Here is a 19,332-nt window from a genome sequence, read left to right as displayed (position 1 = left end):
TGCCACTGCACTCAAGTCTGGGCAACAGAGTAAAACCCTGTCTCAAAAAAAAAAAAAAAAAAAAAAAAAAAAAAAAAAAGAAAAGAAAAAAAAAGTAGGACTTAACTCCATTCTCAAAGAATGGTCTTAAGATACTTCAACCTCCCAATTCTCAGAGCCAAACTAGATCTTTCAGTCTAAGTTAAATCAGTTCAAGTTAGTGGCTTCCAATATTTCCAAGGCAGTCTTTGAACCAGGTTCATTATTTGTGTACTCTATCATGCTATTGGTTTTATAAAATAACAATTCACACATTTATTTGTCATATGAATTACTTTTTAATGCTATCTTCCCTTGTTTTCTCATCAAAAGGCTACAAAATTCTCCCCATTAAATGTGGTGGTGATGATCCCAACTACACATCAACCACCACCGTAAGTGAGACTAGTTAAAGGTAGGGGGCAGAATCCTTTACCCTCTCCGGCTGGTTTGTGGGTTCCCAGATTTCAGCGCTACTGCAGTGACAAGAGGGTAGGGCAGAAAGGATTCAGCAGCCTGAATCTTCCAGTAGCTCCAGGTGTGGTTTGGAGGGGGATTCTGGCTTCCAAGGAGGTGGGAGACATGGGCAGAACATTGCTAAGCTCCCCCAGCTCTACAAATGTTCTATGCTCTGTTATAACTTCGTACACAGAGTTAACACGGGTTGCACCTTTCTCTCTATTTTAAGTGCTCTGAAAGCATCAGGAGCTGAAAAGATAATTATTAATGGTAGCTCTAGATAGTTGTGAAGATGTTTCCTGAAGTAGCATTGTTGAGTGGTTTAAATATTCAGAATTCTGCAGGGGCTTAGTAAAGGTATGATAATATATATTAGACACTTAAAAAAGATTTTCTTGAAAGACAAATTTAATGAGGTATTACTATTTGAACTCCTATAATTGGTTGTATGAAAGAAGTCTCAAAAATAACAAACATATGTTGACAAAACCAAGATACTATTGTATCCTTTGTAATTCTAAAGCATAAAACAGTTCATTTCAGAACATTTTGGTCAGTCCGAAAAGTCAACACATTTTGTTTGGAAAGGTAAATAATCCTTCTCTTCCCTATTGTGTGTTCAGGTTACTTATTTACAGTCCCATGGGGAAGAAAAAGCACATGCTAAGAACCGACCTAAAAGATGTTTTGAAAATGAAATTATCTGAGTAGCTTAGCAAAGCTTACATTTTTTACATCATCTCTCTCCTGACATTAAAGTCTCCATTGACCCAGTAAAACACATCTGTCTCTAACATATGATAAGAATGTTAGCCATCACTCAACAAAGTCACATATCTTGGTAATGCCTACTTAAATAATGAATTTCCTGAAATCACTTTAAAAGCATTTAAAAGAAAATATGTTAATAACTACAGATTATAGTTAAAATTACAGAATAAAGCAAACGCTCTATTCATTCATGAATTATTTATTGAGCAGTTACTAAGTGTTGTCTTAGAGCAGTGACCAAAATATAAAAAGTCTATTTCCTCATGGTGCTTACATTATTTCAAAACGGTGGACTGAATTGCAATTTGGATTTGTATCTAAATCCCTTTTGGTAAATAGAATAAAAATCAGCCAACTTTACTGACAACATCATGACAAACTATGAAACACAAATACAAAATGCTGAGCAATGGAGCAGAAGCCAAGATCTTACTCCTTTTGTCAATAAAAGCTTAAAACAGTGCCATATGACCGCTATGAAGGTCCAGAGGAGTGGTGGCTTGTCAAAGGTCACACAACAAGTTAGTGGCTAGGAATGACATCGAGACTTCTTTGTTCCTATTCCAGTGATTTTTTTTTTTTTTTGAGATGGAGTCTTGCTCTGTTGCCCAGGCTGGAATGCAGTGGTACGATCTTGGCTCACTGCAACCTCCGCCTCCCGGGTTCAAGCAGTTCTCTGCCTCAGCCTCCCAGGTAGCTGGGATTACAGGTACCCGCCATCACACCCAGCTAATTTTTGTATTTTTAGTGGCGATGGGGTTTCACCATATTGGCCAGGCTGGTCTTGAACTCCTGACCTCATGTTCCACCTGCCTTGGCCTCCCAAAGTGCTGGGATTACAGGCGTGAGCCACTGTGCCTGGCCCAGTGATCTTTTTATGGACTGGCGTGCTTGTGTTTTATTTGATGGATCTTAATGATTTTAGAGCCAATTAAAATTTTTTTCCTCCAGCCTGGGCAACATGGTGAAAACCCATCTCTACAAAAAAATACAAAAATTATCTGGGCGTGGTGGAGAGCACCTGTAGCCCCAGCTACTCGGCAGGCTGAGGTGAGAAGATCGTTTGAGCCTGGGAGGCAGAGGTTGCAGCAAGCCGAGATGGTGCCACTGCACTCCAGCCTGGATGACAGAGCCAGATCCTGTCTCAAAAAAAAAAAAAAAAAAAATTTTTTTTTTCCTTTAAAAGTACCCATTAATATAAGTTTATAGATTAAATGTGACTATTTTTCTGGTTCTGATACAATGTGATAAAAAATGCTGGATATAAAATTGTATATTCAATATGATTCCAACTTCATTTAAAAATACAGATGTGTAGAAAAAATGGAGAAATAATGGAGAATATTTTCTTTTATTTTGTGTACTTTTCAAATTTTCTATAATAAATATCAACTAATTTTATAGTTAGAAACTTAAAATGAGTTAAACGATGAACAGCAAAAAAATTAAGCTGCCTGAAATGCGCAAAGCTAAGATGATCAACACAATATTAACCAGACACCTAACTAGAAGCTTGGTAAGAAATGTATCTAGGTGACAGCCATTTATTCAAGTGACCAGATGGCCTCAAAACACAATGGTGGCTTCAGCAGCTAGGACTGTGTTTATAAATGCACCATATTTATCAAGTGGCTTACTGGCATAAAGGGCCAGGTCAACCCTGAGGGTTTCACAAAAGTCTCAGCTATGTTAGCAGACATTCTGAAACATTTTGACGTGTGAATACAGAAGCCACCAGGCCAAGGTGAAATGTTATTTACCAAGTTACTCTTTGACCAAAGTTTAAAATCCAGAAAAACTAGCATTGTGCTGAAGCATTTTCATTAAAGAAAACTGTCATTGACACAATAAACACACTTAGGAGTGGGCAGTCAGAGCTGAAGAAGGGTCAAATTCCATCTGGGGAGTCATCACCCTGCCTCTGCCATGCACAAGACATGTGAGCTGTCTGGGCTTCAAGTTTCCCACCTCCAAAATGTCTAAAGGGTCCCCACAGTCCCTTCTATCTCTGTTAGTTTATAATTCTAAAACACAAGCAGGAGTCTGGTCCTCCACCACTGGTATTAGAGAACCACTGAGAAAGTTCCTCTTCAATTCCACAGAAAGAAAAGAACGATTAGAAACAAACAGCTCCTCTGAAAAGGTACTCTACAGAGGAGCACAAGTTTCCTTTAGCTGCTTCTAGGATCCCACACCTCACTGCAATACTCACTGAGTGGCTGCTTCCCAAGAAAAGCCACAGAAAGGAAATATCATTAAAAAATGGCATATACATTGGGGGAAGCTGCTCCCTCCCTGAAGCCCGGCCTAGCCAAGGCTGTTGTTCTCTATTGTTGAACAGGATGTAACAAGACTGCCAAGCGCAGCCCACAAACCTGCTAATTAGGTGCCCTGACAGTGTTTGTTTTGGAACCATTTACCAACAAAGGAATGTGTCAGGCTGATTAGGGAGAAAAGGGTATGTAATGTATGTGTATTTGAGTCCAGATGAGGGCATAATCCAGGTATTCAGTCTGTTTGTGCAAGGACTCACAAAAACGAAGGCCGAGCAAATAGGAAGCCATGGGGAAAGCCCAGCTTCTGGGCAGTGCTTCTCTCCCCTTCTCCTCAGGAGTTTTGTTCCACCTGCCTCTGTCTCCACCCCTTCCCCACCAAAAAATTCTTGCCTAAACACTTAACATGAAAGTCTCTTTCAAAAAGTGACAAACTACAACTGGTTCCTCAGAAAAATGAGAGTCTTTGTAAGGTTAGTGACACATCTGGGGCTTGATGGTTTTTTTGGCACCTATGTGACAACTTTAGGCAAAACCATCTCCACATTCAGCCTCCCTGGAGCCTTCTCCATGCCTTGTGCCCGGGGCAAATCTACGGGTAACAGGGCAACAGAAAACACAGCTCTTGACGGATTGATTGTTCAAGCTGTGCTGAGAACAATTAGGCATCTCAGCATCATCTATGGGAAGAAGTAGTTCTACATTTTATAATAAAGCAGATTCCTCTTTTTAAACAAGGCTTTAAAAGGTTTGAGTACAATTAGGTATTTGAAGCTTCATGTGTACATGAGCCTTAAAGAAGGGAAGAAAGTACCAAGGCAAAGAACAAAGTCCATGCCCCAACAAGTTTAGGTCCTCAGAAGCAGGGTGGTATGGATTGCAGTGAAACGGAAAATGACAAAGACCAATTCAAAGCGTCGAGCGTGTTGGGAGGAGTCTCCATGTTCTTCAGGACAACCTGGACATTTCTGAAGTTTGGCCAGATGGATGAAAGCAATGGGGCTTGGACTAAGGTTCATGGGAGGCCTTCTTTTTTGGTAAGATTACCTGACAAAATAGATTTTAAAAATGAAAAAGCAGATAAACTCTGTTAGAAGCTCATCTGCTATGCACTTCTCCATGAGGCTGATGTTTGTTCTCAAGACTGATGTAGAAAATATTCTTTAAATGTGTGCAGGCTGGGCGTGGTGGCTTACACCTGGAATCCCAGCACTTCGGGGGGCCGAGGCGGGCAGATCACTGGAGGCCAGGAGCTTGAGACCAGCCTGGCCAACATGGCGAAACTCCGTCTGTACTAAAAATACAAAAACTAGCCAGGCGTGGATGTGCCCACTTGTAATCCCAGCTACTCGGGGCTAAGGCAGGAGAACTGCTTGAACCTGGGAGGTGGAGGTTGCAGTGAGCCGAGATCATGCCACTGCACTCCAGCCTGGGCCATGGAGCGAGACTCTGTCTCAAAAAAAAAAAAAAAAGAGGTGTACAGGCTAGATGTAGTAGTAGAGTATGCTAACTCAAGTGGTAAGCGGGTAAGAATTTGGTGTTAATAAGTTCAATGCCCTGTGTGCCACCATTATTTCTTGGAAGAGGGGATGGAGTGCTCAGTTACTTGTGCATAAAGAAAAACTGGCAAGCAATGCTCAGTCTACACCTCTGAATTCCAGCGCTTTAAAAAACAACCCTTTTTCGAAGAGTAACCACGGAGCTGCCGATGCCCTGCTAACACAGAATACCTCCTCTGATGCCTTCCCTGGTGTCAGTGAATGTTGCTGACCAGGGCAGGCTTGTGCTGTCACCAGAGAAACACCTTAAATGGTACACCAATTGCTTCAACCTTATATAGAAAGCTGCAGTGTTACCTCAGACTTGTGTTATGCTCCTCTATCTCTGGAGGTATTTTATATTCCCTTAACTAATTAGTTTATTTAAAAAACACTGTCAGTGTTCTTATGAATGCATATATACTTAGGCAAGCTTAAACCAAACAGTAAGTATTTATGTAATGCTTAGTCCATTTCGCGTTGGTAAAACAGAATACCTGAGACAGGGAAAATTTATTTTTAAAGTTTATTTGGCTCCTGATTCTGGAGGCTGGGAGGTCTAGGAAACATGGCACTGGCATCTGCTCAGCTTTTGGTGAGCCCTCGAGCTGCGTCACAAACGGCAGGGAAGTGGAAGGGGAAGCAGGCACGTGGAAAAGGACCGAACGCAGGAGGCAACTCGCTTTCTAACAACCCCCTATCACCGAACTAACCCATTCCCTCCAGAACTCATCCATTCCTGTCAGAAGGAGATTAATCCATGTTAACGACCTCATCACCTCTTAAAGGCACCACCTCCCAACACCTCTACACTGGGGACCAAGCTTCAACAAGTTTTTCTGGGGACAAACCATATTCAAACCATAGAAAATGCCTACCAGCTGGAGGATACTAAAATCAGTTTCAGTAGAATCTTCTCATAGAATACTCACATTTAAATACAGTGCCAAGTGGCATAAAGGTCATAAAGTCTTTAAGTGCAACATTCTTCAGAGTGAAAACCCTAAGAGGATGAGTTACATGTCACATGAAAAACTCATGAAAGCCAAATGGACAGGACAGAAATGATGAAACTGATTTATCACAGTTGGTTTATTTTGTAAGTCCTATGTTAAAAATGCACACTGAGGGTTTTTAAGATGAAGTGTTTATGTACTTGTAATCTCGAAGCATTTTAAGATTCAGAAATAGCATCTTCGCAGAAATGTAGAAAGCAGGATTGTCTTCTTAGCAGCATTAGGAAGGGGATCTTAATAACGAGAGAAGATTAGGGATGTGTAAAGATGTCAGAAAGAAAGCTGCATAGGAGGCAATTTAAGGATTAAAAAAAAATCTAAATCCTGGGTCATTTTGCGGATGTATGTGACTTTTTTGCTTTTATATTCATTGTTTTCCCTTAAATTGTAGAGCAGTGTCAGGCTAATCTTCTGATTTGCAATTCTTAAAAGTTAGAGCCCTTCCTTCTTATTCTCAATCAAGGAGGGCATGTTTCGTCATTTCTATTTTTTTAGGACATGGAATTTTATCATTGTTTTATCAAAATGTTTATCTCTCCCAAGGCTATGCTTTCCTTGTAATCCTCTAGGAGGATAAACGCTTGATTAGGCTTTAGCAAAGCAGTTTTATGATTCAGGATATTCTTATTGTATTTAAAAATCTTGCAATCTGGGTTTTAGGGTTTTTCTATTTAGGTTAAAGAGAGGTATGTATTTAATTTGTGTTTGAGGTCCGGTGGAGTGGCTCATGTCTATAGTCCCAGTACTTTGGGAGGCCGAGGCAGGTGGATCACCTGAGGTTAGGAGTTCGAGACCAGCCTGGTCAACATGATGAAACCCAGTCTCTACTAAAAATACAAAAAAATTAGTGGGGCGTGGTGGTGGGTGCCTGTAATCCCAGATACACCGGAGGCTGAGTCAGGAGAATCGCTTGAACCCAGGAGGCAGAGGTTGCAGTTAGCTGAGGTCGCGCCATTGCACCCCAGCCTGGGCAAGAAGAGTGAAACCATCTCAAAAAAAAAAAGTGTGTTTGAGAAGAAAGGATATCTCAAGGTAAAACTGTCAGCATTATCTTCTGAATGGAGGGGAGTTTGCTTTGGTGCAACAAACAGGGATTTGCCTATGGAAGTCCAGTTTAGGCAGATCCTCAGCTTCATAGGCACCCCTTGCAAAACCTGACCTACCAAGGGATGCACAGGAGGTGGAAGCTCTGCTGTTGTCTCCACAACACTACGTTGGACATTTTACAGAAGGAAGGCATATCTTTCCCCCAAACCAATCTAATCATGGCTTACTGCTCCGAGTGTAAAGACTCCCAAGGCAGCAAATAAAATGATATTTCAAAATAGCAGTTTTGGAGAAGACTTCTTTAATGACAGAGGTACATACTTTTTCAAATTGATTTGAGGGGGTATATGGCAAAATGTTTTGAAGACTTCAGGTACAGAAGGAGCAGTGAGATATAATGGAAAAAACATGGATTTTGGAGTCAGATGTATTTGGATCCAAGTTTTGGCCTTATCTCTAGGGCCAAGTTAATTGACTTCTCTGAACCTAGGTTTCTTCATTATTAAAATGAAAGTAACACTATTTCCTCAGAGGACTGGCAGAAAAATTAGATAAGATATATAAGTTGCTGGCACTAGTACTAATAAATGTTAGTGCCATTCCCTTACAATCCCAGCACCTTCTCTATATCTGCCAGAGGTGGGGTCCTAAAATACTAGGGGTATATTTTCAAATTACATAGTCATGAAACTTCCTCCTGCATAATAATTAATTTAACACGGAAAAGAAAGCCTGAAGGAGTTGACGAATGTTTGCTATATAGTGATAATCAAATGAACACGTTAAAACTGTGTATATTCTAGTACTGAAGAACATAAATCAGTGACTCAGAGTTCAACATAGACAGAGGGAACAATAGACACTGGGGACTCAAAAGAGGGGAGGGAGACAGGGAAAGGCTGAAAAACTTCCCGTTGGGTACTGTGTTCACTATATAGGTGACGGGATCAATGAAAACCCAAACCTTGGCATCATGCCACATATCCTTGTAATAAATCCGCATATGGGTCTCCGAATCTAAAATTTAAAAAGAAAAAAGAAAAAACAAAACCAAAAAAACCCCCAAACCTAAAAAACACAGAGCTCCCTAATACTTTTAGAAACTGTGGAACGTCTTTCTCACTCAACATGCACATCACTTCTGTGGATGATGGAGCCCTTCTGGGAGCTTCGGGTCCATCCCTCTACTGTGCTCCTCCCACACGTTCATAGAACTGCCTACTGGCCTGTCTGTCCCTACTAAACTCAACTCTTTGTTGAGTTCACAGTTCATGCTGTGTTCACTGTGTCTCCAGAACCTAGCCCAATGCACATTACGTGATATACTCCATAAATTATTTATTAGGGTCAGGCTCACATTTGTAATCCCAGCACTTTGGGAGGCCGAGGCGGGTGGATCACCAGAGGTCAGGAGTTTGAGACCAGCCTGACCAACATGGTGAAACCTCGTCTCTACTAAAAATACAAAATTAGCCGAGTGTGGTGGCACATGCCTGTAATCCCAGCTACTTGGGAGGCTGAGGCAGGAGAATCACTTGAACCCAGGAGGCGGAGGTTGCACTGAGCCAAGATCATGCCATTGTACTCCAGTCTGGGCAACAAGAGTGATACTTCGTCTCAAAAAAAAAAAAAAAAAAAAAAAATCATTTATTAAAAGTACAGGGCCGGGTGTGGTGGCTCACACCTATAATCCCAGCACTTTGGGAGGTTGAGGTGGGCAGATCACCTGAGGTCAGGAGTTCGAGACTAGCCTGGCCAACATGGTGAAACTCTGTCTCTACTAAAAATACAAAAATTAGCCAGGTGTGGTGGTGGGTGCCTGTAATCCCAGCTACTTGGGAGGTTGAGGCAGGAGAACCACTTGAACCCAGGAGGTGGAAGTTGCAGTGATCTGAGATCATGCCACCACACTCCAGCCCTGGCGACAGAGCAAGACTCCGTCTCAAAAAACAAACAAACAAAAACAAACCAACAAACAAGTACAAACCGTTATCATGCTTGTGAAATTTTTTTTTTTTTTTTTGACAGAGTCTTACTCTGTTGCCCCGGCTGGAGTGCAGTGGCATGAGCTTGGCTCACTGCAGCCTCCGCCTGCTAAGTTTGAGTGATTCTCATGCCTCAGCCTTCCGAGTAGCTGGGATTACAGGTGTGTGCTACCACACCCAGCTAATTTTTGTATTTTTATTAGAGACAAGGTTTCACCATGTTGACTAGGTTGGTCTCGAACTTCTGACCTCAAGCGATCCAGCCTAGGCCTCCCAAAATGCTGGGATTTACAGGCATAAGCCACCGCGCCCAACCCTGAATTTTTTTTTTTTTAACTGAACTGTAATTATGCTATTCAAATGATATTTGGACCTGAAAGGATATTAAGTATATCTCTGAGGACACAAAAATGCCAAATTTAGCAGGATAGTCAAGGGTATGTGGTAACAAATTCACTAAATACCTTATTTCTAAAATTTTTACATACAGATTTTAAAACTTTTTTTTATGGAAAATTTCAAACATATGCAAAAGTACAGAGAATAGTATATAACAAATCCCTGTGTACCTATCACCTAGCTGCCACAATTATTAATACACTGAAATTTCTTTTTTTTTTTTTTTTTTTGAGACGGAGTCTTGCTCTGTCGCCCAGGCTGAAGTGCGGTGGTGCGATATTGGCTCACTGCAAGCTCTGCCTCCTGGGTTCACGCCATTCTCCTGCCTCAACCTCCCGAGTAGCTGGGACTACAGGACTCCTGCCACCGCACCCTGCTAATTTTTTGTATTTTTAGTAGAGACGGGGTTTCACCACGTTAGCCAGGATGGTCTCAATCTCCTGACCTCGTGATCTGCCCGCCTCGGCCTCCCAAAGTGCTGGGATTACAGGCGTGAGCCACCGTGCCCGGCCAACACATTGAAATTTCTTTCATCTGTATCATCCCCCTACCCCATCATCAGATAATCCTGAAGCAAATCCCAGACATCATATTACTTAATCCATAAAGATTTCAATTACACTGAGATTTTAAAATTTACTTCACTATTCAAATCTATTTTTATTTATCACATTTATTTAAAACATTTTTATAGACATGTTTTGAATCAGCAACTCTATTTCTGACTAAAATTTTCTTTTAATAAATTTTTTATTAGTGTTTCCTTTTGCCTTGTCACAGGGTTGTATAAACCACTCTTGGTGTTTAACCGGAAACTGAACACCACCAAGAGAAAGCTCAACAGGTTTCTGAAAAGTGTTAACCTGGAATTCCAGGAAAGCTGGTCAATGTTCCTTCTGACTCAGACATTTGTACAAGCTTAGAGAACTGCATCTGATCAAGGAAGAAGGAGGATTCTCCATAGTTTTTACTACTGAGTAAAGGCCCCTATGAACCTACAGCTATGATAATGTGGTTATTTTGGTGAGAATCCAGCATCTTAACTATGACCACAGCTACCTTAGAGGAGTGATTCTTTTTTCTGGGGTGATTCATAATCATACAGAATCCTTGAAGATACAGATTCTGGAGTTTTAAAAGCCAAGTCTCAAAAAAGATTCTGATGTACAGTCAGAGGGCAGCACCTCTGCCCCAGTCAAGGCACAAGTCCAGGAACTGAGGGCTTTAAACATGTGTGCAAAACCCAGTGCCTAGATCTCAGTTTCTAATGACATTCTTTAACAAAAGAAACCAAGGCTCCTTGGACACATGTCTGTTCCTAGGATTAGGGCAGGAAATAAGTAAGATGAGCCTGGTGCATCTGGTGGTGCCAAAAAGTAAGGAAATGCTGAAAACCAAACCAAATCAAAAACAAAATCCCATTTTTGCTCCCCCCAGCAAAAATCCCATAATGAATGGGGTATGTCAAGGGAACAAAGGAGCCTGCTGAGAGCTTGAACGGCCAAAGCTGGGACAGTCTGAACAATAAAATATAGAACTGGACTGTAACCCAAAGTATAAATGAACTATGCACAAGTCCATACTGATATAAACAAACAACTGAAAAAAATAAGTGAGGAAGAGACACATCTCCCGTGTGGAAGGATTCTAAATAACTTTATCCATACTTGGCTCCCAAGGGGGTGGAACATAACTCCCCACTCCTTAAGTGTGAGCTACACATAGTGACTTCCTTCCACAGGGAACAGCATGGAAAGAGGGGGAGGAAGAGGAACTTCACGTGGAGCATCCTGACACAAACACTACAGTGATAAGTCATGCTGATTGTATGCTCCCTTGATATGATGTGATGAAAATGGCACTACCTCTACGGCCTTCCTCCTCAAGCCCATAAAACCGACTCTACACGTAAGAAAAACATCAGGCATATCCAACAGAGATATTCTAGAAAATACTGACCAGTACTCCTCAAAACTGTCAAGGTCATCAAAAACAAGGTTAGAGAAACTGTCACAGCCAAGAGGAGCCTAGGGAGGTGTGACAACTAAATATAATGTGGTATCCTGGAACAGAAGGAGGATGGTAGGTGAAAACTAAGGAAATCTGAAAAAACTATGAACTTTAGCTACTAATAATGTATCAATATTGGTTCATTAATTGTAACAAATGTACTATACTAACGTAAAATATTAATAGGGGAAACTGAGTGTGTAGTATATGGGAACTCTGTACTATTTCTGTGATTTCTCCATGAGCCTAAAATTGCTCCAATAAGGTTTGGTAAAAATTGTTCATGTTTGATCTTAGAGTCAACTGTTCAATTGAACAACTTTTAAATTTTTATTAATAATAGACTAATTTTTAGAATAGTTTTAGATTTACAGAAAAATTGGGCAGAGTTCCCATATTCCACCCCACCACCTCCTGTTGTGTTGTCTTTATTAACAACATTTTGCAATCCTATGATACATTTGTTAGAAAATTAGTGAACCAATATTGATATATCATTATTAACTAAAGTCTGCCATTTAGGTTAAGGCTCACTCTGTGATGTATGAAACCACAGGTTCTGACAAATGTATAATGTCATGTATACACCACTGAAGCATCATATAGAATAGTTTCACTGTCCTACAAATCTCCTGTGTTTCACCTAGTCATCCCTCCCCAGCCCCCAAATCCCTGTGACCACTGATCTTTTTACTGTCTGTATAGTTTTGTCTTTTCCAAAATGTCATATAGTTGGAATCACATAGTACAGTGTGTAGCCTTCTCAGAATGGCTTTGCTCACTTGTGATATACGTTTAGGTTTCCTCCATGTCTCTTTGTGGCCTGACAGCTCATTTCTTTTGTTGCTGAATAATATTCCATTGTACGGATATGCCACAGTTTATGCGTTCAGGTACTGAAGGACATCTTGGCTGCTTCCAGTTTTCAGTGATTATGAATAAAGCATATGCTATAAACATCCATATGCACGCTTTTGTGTGGATATACGTTATCAACTTGTGTTACTTCGAGGTATTTTGTTTAATGTCCAAATATTTTGGGATTTTCCAGGTATCTTTGTTACTGATTTCTAGTTTAATTTCATTATGGTTTGAGAGCATACTTTGCATAATTTCTACTCTTTTAAATTTGTTCAGATTTTTTTTTATGTCCCAGAATGTGGTCTCTCTTGGTAACTGTTCCATGTGACCTTGAGAAGAATGTATATTTTGTTGTTCAATGAAGTATTCTAGAGATGTCAATTAGATCGGGTTAGTTGACAGTGCTGTTGAGTTTAACTATATGCTTACTGATTTTCTGCCTGTTGGACCTGTCAGTTATGAACAGAGAAGTGTTGAAGGCTCTAACTACAACAGTAAACTTGTCTCTCTCTTCTTTCAGTTCCATCAGTTTTTGTCTTACATATTTTGACTCTATTCATACATTAAGGATTGTTACATCTTTTTTGGAGAACTGACCCATCTTTATCCTTGGGGATTCTTTCTCTCTAATCTTCATTCTAAAAATGAATCTGGACACTCTTTGTTACCTAATATGGTGGAGTCAGGCAATTTTTTTTTTGCAACTCTAGTATCTCATTCTGAATATTTTACTCTGGATATCTCATTCTGGAGATAAAAGTAGTGAGTGAAAGTTTGTTATTATTCCTTTCAATATTCCGTAGCATTCACTGGTGAAGCCATCTGGCCTCTCTGTGGGAAGATTTCAGAATTACTAATTCAATTTCTTTACTTGTTTTAGGTCTATTGATATTTCTACTTCTTGTTGAGTCAGTTTTGGTAATTTGTCTTTCTAGTCATTTGTCCATTTCATCTAAATTTGTCTAATTTGCTGGTATAACATTGTTTATAATACTTTTATAATTCTTTTAATTTCTGTACCTCTTTTCATTCCTGATTTTTGCAATTTGTATCTTCTCTTTTAATTTCTTGATCAGGGTAGCTAAAAGGTTGGTAACTTTGTTGATCTCTCAAAGAATGAACTTGTGATTTTTCTGTTTACTATCTCATTGATAACTGCCTTAATCTTTATTCTTTCCTCTTTCTGCTTGCTTTGGATTTAGTTTGCTCTTTTTTTTTTTTTTTTTCTGAGACGGAGTCTCGCTCTGTCGCCCAGGCTGGAGTGCAGTGGCCAGCTCACTGCAAGCTCCGCCTCCCGGGTTCCCGCCATTCTCCTGCCTCAGCCTCCCAAGTAGCTGGGACCACAGGCGCCGCCACCTGGCCCGGCTAATTTTTTGTGTTTTTAGTAGAGACGGGGTTTCGCCATGTTAGCCAGGATGGTCTCGATCTCCTGACCTTGTGATCCGCCCGTCTCGGCCTCCTAAAGTGCTGGGATTACAGGCTTGAGCCACCGCGCCCGGCCAGTTTGCTCTTTTTTTATCTAGTTTCGTAAGGTGAAATTTTATGATATTGATTTCAGAGCTTTCTTCTTTCCTGATACAGGTATTTATAGTTATAAATTTCATTCTAAGTGCTACTTCAGCAGTTTTTTATATGTTTTATATTTCATTTTCATTCATTTCAAAATATTTTAAAATTTCCCTTGTGTATCCTTCTTTGACCCATGAGTTGCTTAGAAATATATTGTCTAATTTCCAAATGTTTTGGGGTTTCATATATATTCATGTGTGTGTGTGTGTGTGTGTGTGTGTGTGTGTATATATATATATTTTTGAGATGAAGTCTCACTCTGTTGCCCAGATTGGAGTGCAGTCGTGTGATCCTGGCTCACTGCAACCTTTGCCTCCTGGGTTTAAGTGATTCTGCTGCTTCAGCCTCCTGAGTGCCTGGGATTACAGGTGTGCGCCACCATGCCTAACTAATCGTATTTTTTTCTACTGTGAATCTTTAATTCCATGTGCCAGAGAACATACTTGGTATAGTCTCAAAATTAATTGAGATTTGTTTTGTGGCCCAGTGTATTGGATATACTCAGTTAGAAGCATTTAGGCATTTAGAAATTCTTTACTAAACATGATTTTTTTTTTTTTTTTTTTTTTTTGAGACAGTTTTGCTGTTACCCAGCCTGGAGTGCAGTGACGTGATCTCCACTCACTATAGCCTCAGCCTCCAGGTTCAAGTGATTCCTGTGCCTCAGCCTCCTGAGTAGCTGGGATTACAGGAATTTGCCACCACGCCCAGCTAATTTTGTATTTTTAGTAGAGATGGGGTTTTGCCATGTTGGTCAGGCTGGTCTCAAACTCTTTTCCTCTAGTGATCCACCCACCTGCGCCTCCTAAAGCACTGGGATTATAGGTGTGAGTCACCATGCCCAGCCATTAAACATATTTTATTGCAATATAATTCACGTACCATAAAACTCACCCCTTTAAAGTATACAATTCACTAATTTTTAGTGTACTCATAAGACCACGCAACCATTACCACAATCTAATTCCAGAACATTTTCTTCACCCCAAAAAGAAATGTATACCCACGAGTAGTAACTCCTTTTCCTCCTTCCCCCAAGCCCTAGACAACCACTAATCTATTCTCTGTTTCTATGGATTTGTCTATTTTGGACATTTTATATAAATAGAATCATGTAATATGTGGTTTGTATCTGGCTTCTTTCCATTAGCATGTTTTCAATGTTAATACATGTTGCAGCATGTATCAGTACTTTTTTTCTTTTTATAGCTGAATAATTTTCCATTGTCTGGATATCCTACATTTTGTTTATCCATTCATCAGTTGATAGACAATTAAGTTGTTTCTACTTTTTAGCTATTACGAATGCTGCTGCTGTGAGCATTTGTGTACAAGTTTTATGTGGTGTGCATTTTTTTTGAGACGGAGTCTCGCTCTGTCGCCCAGGCTGGAGTGCAGTGGCATGATCTTGGCTCACTGCAAGCTCTGCCTCCCAGGTTCACGCCATTCTCCTGACTCAGCCTCCTGAGTAGCTGGGACTACAGGCACCTGCCACCACGCCCGGCTGATTTTTTGTATTTTTAGTAGAGACGGGGTTTCACCATGTTAGCCAGGATGGTCTCAATCTCCTGACCTTGTGATCCACCCGCCTCAGCCTCCCAAAGTGCTGGGATTACAGACATGAGCTATTGTGCCCAGCCGCATTTTGTGTTTTTTTTTTTAGACAGAGTCTTGCTGTGTTGCCCAGGCTAGAGTGCAGTAGCATAATCTCAACTCACTATAGCCTCTGCCTCCTGGGTTCAAGCGATTCTCCTGCCTCAGCCTCCTGAGTAGCTGGGGTTACAGGTGCCTGCCACCATGCGCAGCTAATTTTTGTATTTTCAGTAGAGATGGGGTTTCACCATGTTGGACAGGCTGGTGTTGAACTCCTGACCTCAGTGATCTTCCTGCCCTGGCCTCTCAAAGTGCTAGGATTACAGGTGTGAGCCACCACACCTGGCCTGGTGTACATTTTTTAGAGGTAACTAATCTCTAGGCTATGGGCTAAGTTACTGTTCACCAGTGTCTTCTAATTTTACTCCTAGTGGTTCGTCCAGTTTGGGCCTTCCTCTGAGACTGCAATTTCCCACTGTGTCTCACTTGGCCCTAAAAAGGCTGTGAGGAGTTTCCTTCCTTTAAAAGGTACCTAATCTCTAGGCTATATAAGCTCTATAAGCTAAGTACCTGCTCAGGAAACGGGAGGCTGAACTCTGCCTCTGTGTGTATGTGTGTGTGTGTGTGTACGTGTGTGTTTGTGTATCTGCATGTCTATGTGTTTACGTGTCTGTTTTTCTGTGTGTGGGCCAACCCAAATTCCTGCATGTTTACAAACAGTCTTTAGGTTTTAGGAGAGGCCAAAAGGGCTGAGTCAACTCTCAATATCTTAGCTCTACTCTACATGCTTCAACTCTCCCTGGCTACATGCCTTACCTTCTGTTCTGAACCACAGTATAAGTGAGCCCTGCAGGGTGGGAAATGAGCCATGACATTCATACCCAAAGAAGCCAGTGCACACACATACCGTGTAGATTTCTATTGCGCTTTTGGGATGAAAGGAAAAGTAATATGTATCATTTTGTGAATCATCCATCAATCCATGGATGTGATGATGCCCAAATATTACTTTGGTTAGAAAAATCATCCCACATAAACTCCCACTTTTCTCTCCTTTGGATCCTAAAACTTTCATCGCTCCACTGCAGTATATGCATCTGCGGAGAAAAGCACATGGCCAGGCAGTAGCTGCTCACCAGTGTCCTCTAGTTTCACCCCTGGTGGTAGGTCCAGTTTGGGCCTCTGAGACTGCAGTTTCCCATTGCCTATCATTTGGCCCTTAAAAAATTATTAAGATGCTTCCTCCCCAATCTTCATTCTAAAATTGAACCTGAAGACTCTCTGTTACCTAATAAGGCGGAGTTCGGCAATGTTTCTTTGCAGCTCTGTCATCTCATTCTGGATAAAGGTAGCGAGGTTAAGGGGTGGAAATAAATATGGGAAACCAGAGGGGGAAACATGTTCTCCAAGGACAAGGAAAACCTGATCCAGGGTGAGAGACAGAGATACAGTACTTGACTAAAAGTTGGCCTGATTTGGCCAAAGAAAATGGCATATTACACATTCGGGTGTTCTTTTATGAAATAAGATATTCTGTACCTGCTTGTTGAAATATCCTCAAAAGGGTAGAGGATCTCTCCATTGTTACAGATTTCGCAGATGAACCCCTTCTGGCTACAAAGACTGCAGCTGTACACGTGTGAGGTGGCAAATTTAATGACCTTGCCCAAGAATGGAGCCAGCTTTCCCTCTATTACCTGCAGAAAGAGAAATGGGACAGGGAAGCACATTTATTGAGAACAGAAGTCTTGTACACACAGGAAAGGAAAGGAATTCCTTTCCTTTATACAACAGGAAAACCTCTAATTATAATTTCTCAGCAACTCTGAGGAAGAAAAGACATAGTAGTTCTGCTCCAAAAGAACTTTCTGGTTTAAACCACTGGAGGTTGTAAATTAAGATGCTGAAACTTCTTTTGTATTCCTCTTGCTTTGCAGTGTGGTGTAGAAAATTGAGGCCCAACAGATGGGGAACCCTACTTGGATAGACCAACTTCACAGTGAGGGTGTGGTACAAGAAGAGTGTGGTAGGTTTCCTAAAGTACACTGAAAACATACAGAGTAAATCTGGATGCATAAGTTTGTGTTGTAAATGCAATAATACCTTTTCTCTGATGAATTAATGGGATAGTTTTTTCACCATCTTCCCCAAGAACATACAGTAAATGGGGAAAAATAGGTTTCTTTTGCTGATGGTAAGTATAGCAAAAAAAGCTTGCAATTTGGCAGCCTAATGGCCATTTTCAGCCTGTCGGGTTTTTTTCTTTTAACTCGTGGTGGTTTTTAAAATGAAGTAATTTAAAAATTGGGAAATTTTACATAAAAACCCAGATTTTTGGAAAAATCAGATGATCCAGCACAACTAGGCTTGGATTCAGCGTGATGAGGACCTGGCCATGCGAGGGGCTGCCTGTTTATGCTGAGATATCCGCTCTCTGCCTGACAGCTGTTCCCACCAGGCCCCAGGGTCTTGCATCTGCCTGCCTTCCACAGTGGCCTCGCCTGTTGGCGTGCATACATCCCTGAGTTTGGAACTCACGTTCTGTTGATCATTTCTCACTTACTAATACCCATGGGCTTCAAAGACTTCAGTATTTCACACGCCAGCTAGATAAAATCTGCCTTTACTTCTAATTAATGCAGATACAAATACATGCTGGTTTTGATATAAGAAAATAATTGAAGATTACATTTAATTTGGAAATAGCTGAAAATAGTTTCTTTCAAATGAATATAGTTACATTATAATTTTTCATAAAAATAATATCTGAGGGAGGCCGGGTGCTGTGGCTCACACCTGTAATCCCAGCACTTTGGGAGGCCAAGGCAGGTGGATCGCCTGAGGTTAGAGGTTTGAGACCAGCCTGACCAACATGGCAAAACCCTGTCTCTACTAAAAATACAAAAAATTAGCTGGGCGTGGTGGCAGGTGTCTGTAATCCCAGCTACTCAGGAGGCTGATGCAGGAGAATCACTTGAACCTGGGAGGTGGAGGTTGCAGTGAGCTGAGGTCATACCATTGCACTCCAGCCTGGGCAACAAGAGTGAAACTCCCATCTCAAAAAAGAAAAGAAAAAGAAAAAAATAGTATCTGAGGGAAATGTAGTATAAATCATACCTAAAGAGAAATTACAATGTCTAGGTGAGTAGGTAGTAGTGACTGGTAATACAAAAACAAAAGACTACAAAAAATGTAATCATGCCTTTTGCAAAAAATGAAGCTATACATAATAGCTATATATAATACCGGAGATAAAAACTGAAGTGGTTTTTAAACATCATGGAATGATCCATGTTTTAGAAATAAATATAATGGTGGTTCCATTCAATTGCCAGACAGGGTACCCTCCCAAGGGTGGAAACAAGTCTGCTCCAAGCCAAGGCTAGGCTTTAGGTCCCACGAAGATGATTTCTCTGGAAGGCTGTGGTGAGGCTGCACCAGGAGGCGCCTTTCCCTCTTGCCTCCCACCCTGGTCATTTGCAAGGGAAAGGAGCTGGAGGTACAGGGAGAAAGATCTCCTTCAATTGAAAGTGCCTCCCCTTCAACACTGGGATACTGAGTCATGCATTTCTTCGAGGTCCAAGGCCATGCTTAGTGCGTAGGCAAGACTTGCTTCAGCCCCAGGTGTGGTGACTTAGACTTAGGAAACCAATTATGAGTGGAAAATGAACCTCTAGTTCAACTGTGCCAGATGAAGCAGCCCTCCAGTGCCTACCCTGCCTTGCCCTTCCCCATCATGTACTGTGAAAACCCCTCTGATGGCCTCAAGGCAGTGCCTGCAGGCCAAGGCCCT

General features: G+C 41.1%; 1 protein-coding gene across 3 annotated transcripts in view; it reads right to left on the bottom strand.

Moving 5' to 3' along the window:
* Positions 1–19,332, bottom strand: part of PLEKHM3 (pleckstrin homology domain containing M3) — a 205,454-nt gene that overhangs the window by 17,406 nt on the left and 168,716 nt on the right. For all 3 annotated transcript variants that reach the window (XM_050752639.1, XM_050752640.1, XM_050752638.1), the window contains one exon: positions 17,079–17,236. In XM_050752639.1, the coding sequence (XP_050608596.1) occupies positions 17,079–17,236 (158 nt within the window). The remainder of the gene's footprint in view (positions 1–17,078; positions 17,237–19,332) is intronic.

Source organism: Macaca thibetana, chromosome 12 (genome assembly GCF_024542745.1).
Source record: "Macaca thibetana thibetana isolate TM-01 chromosome 12, ASM2454274v1, whole genome shotgun sequence".
NCBI classification, from domain to species: Eukaryota; Metazoa; Chordata; class Mammalia; order Primates; family Cercopithecidae; genus Macaca; species Macaca thibetana.
Note: the sequence above shows the minus strand (reverse complement) of the source record. Positions and strands in the feature narration are given on the sequence as shown.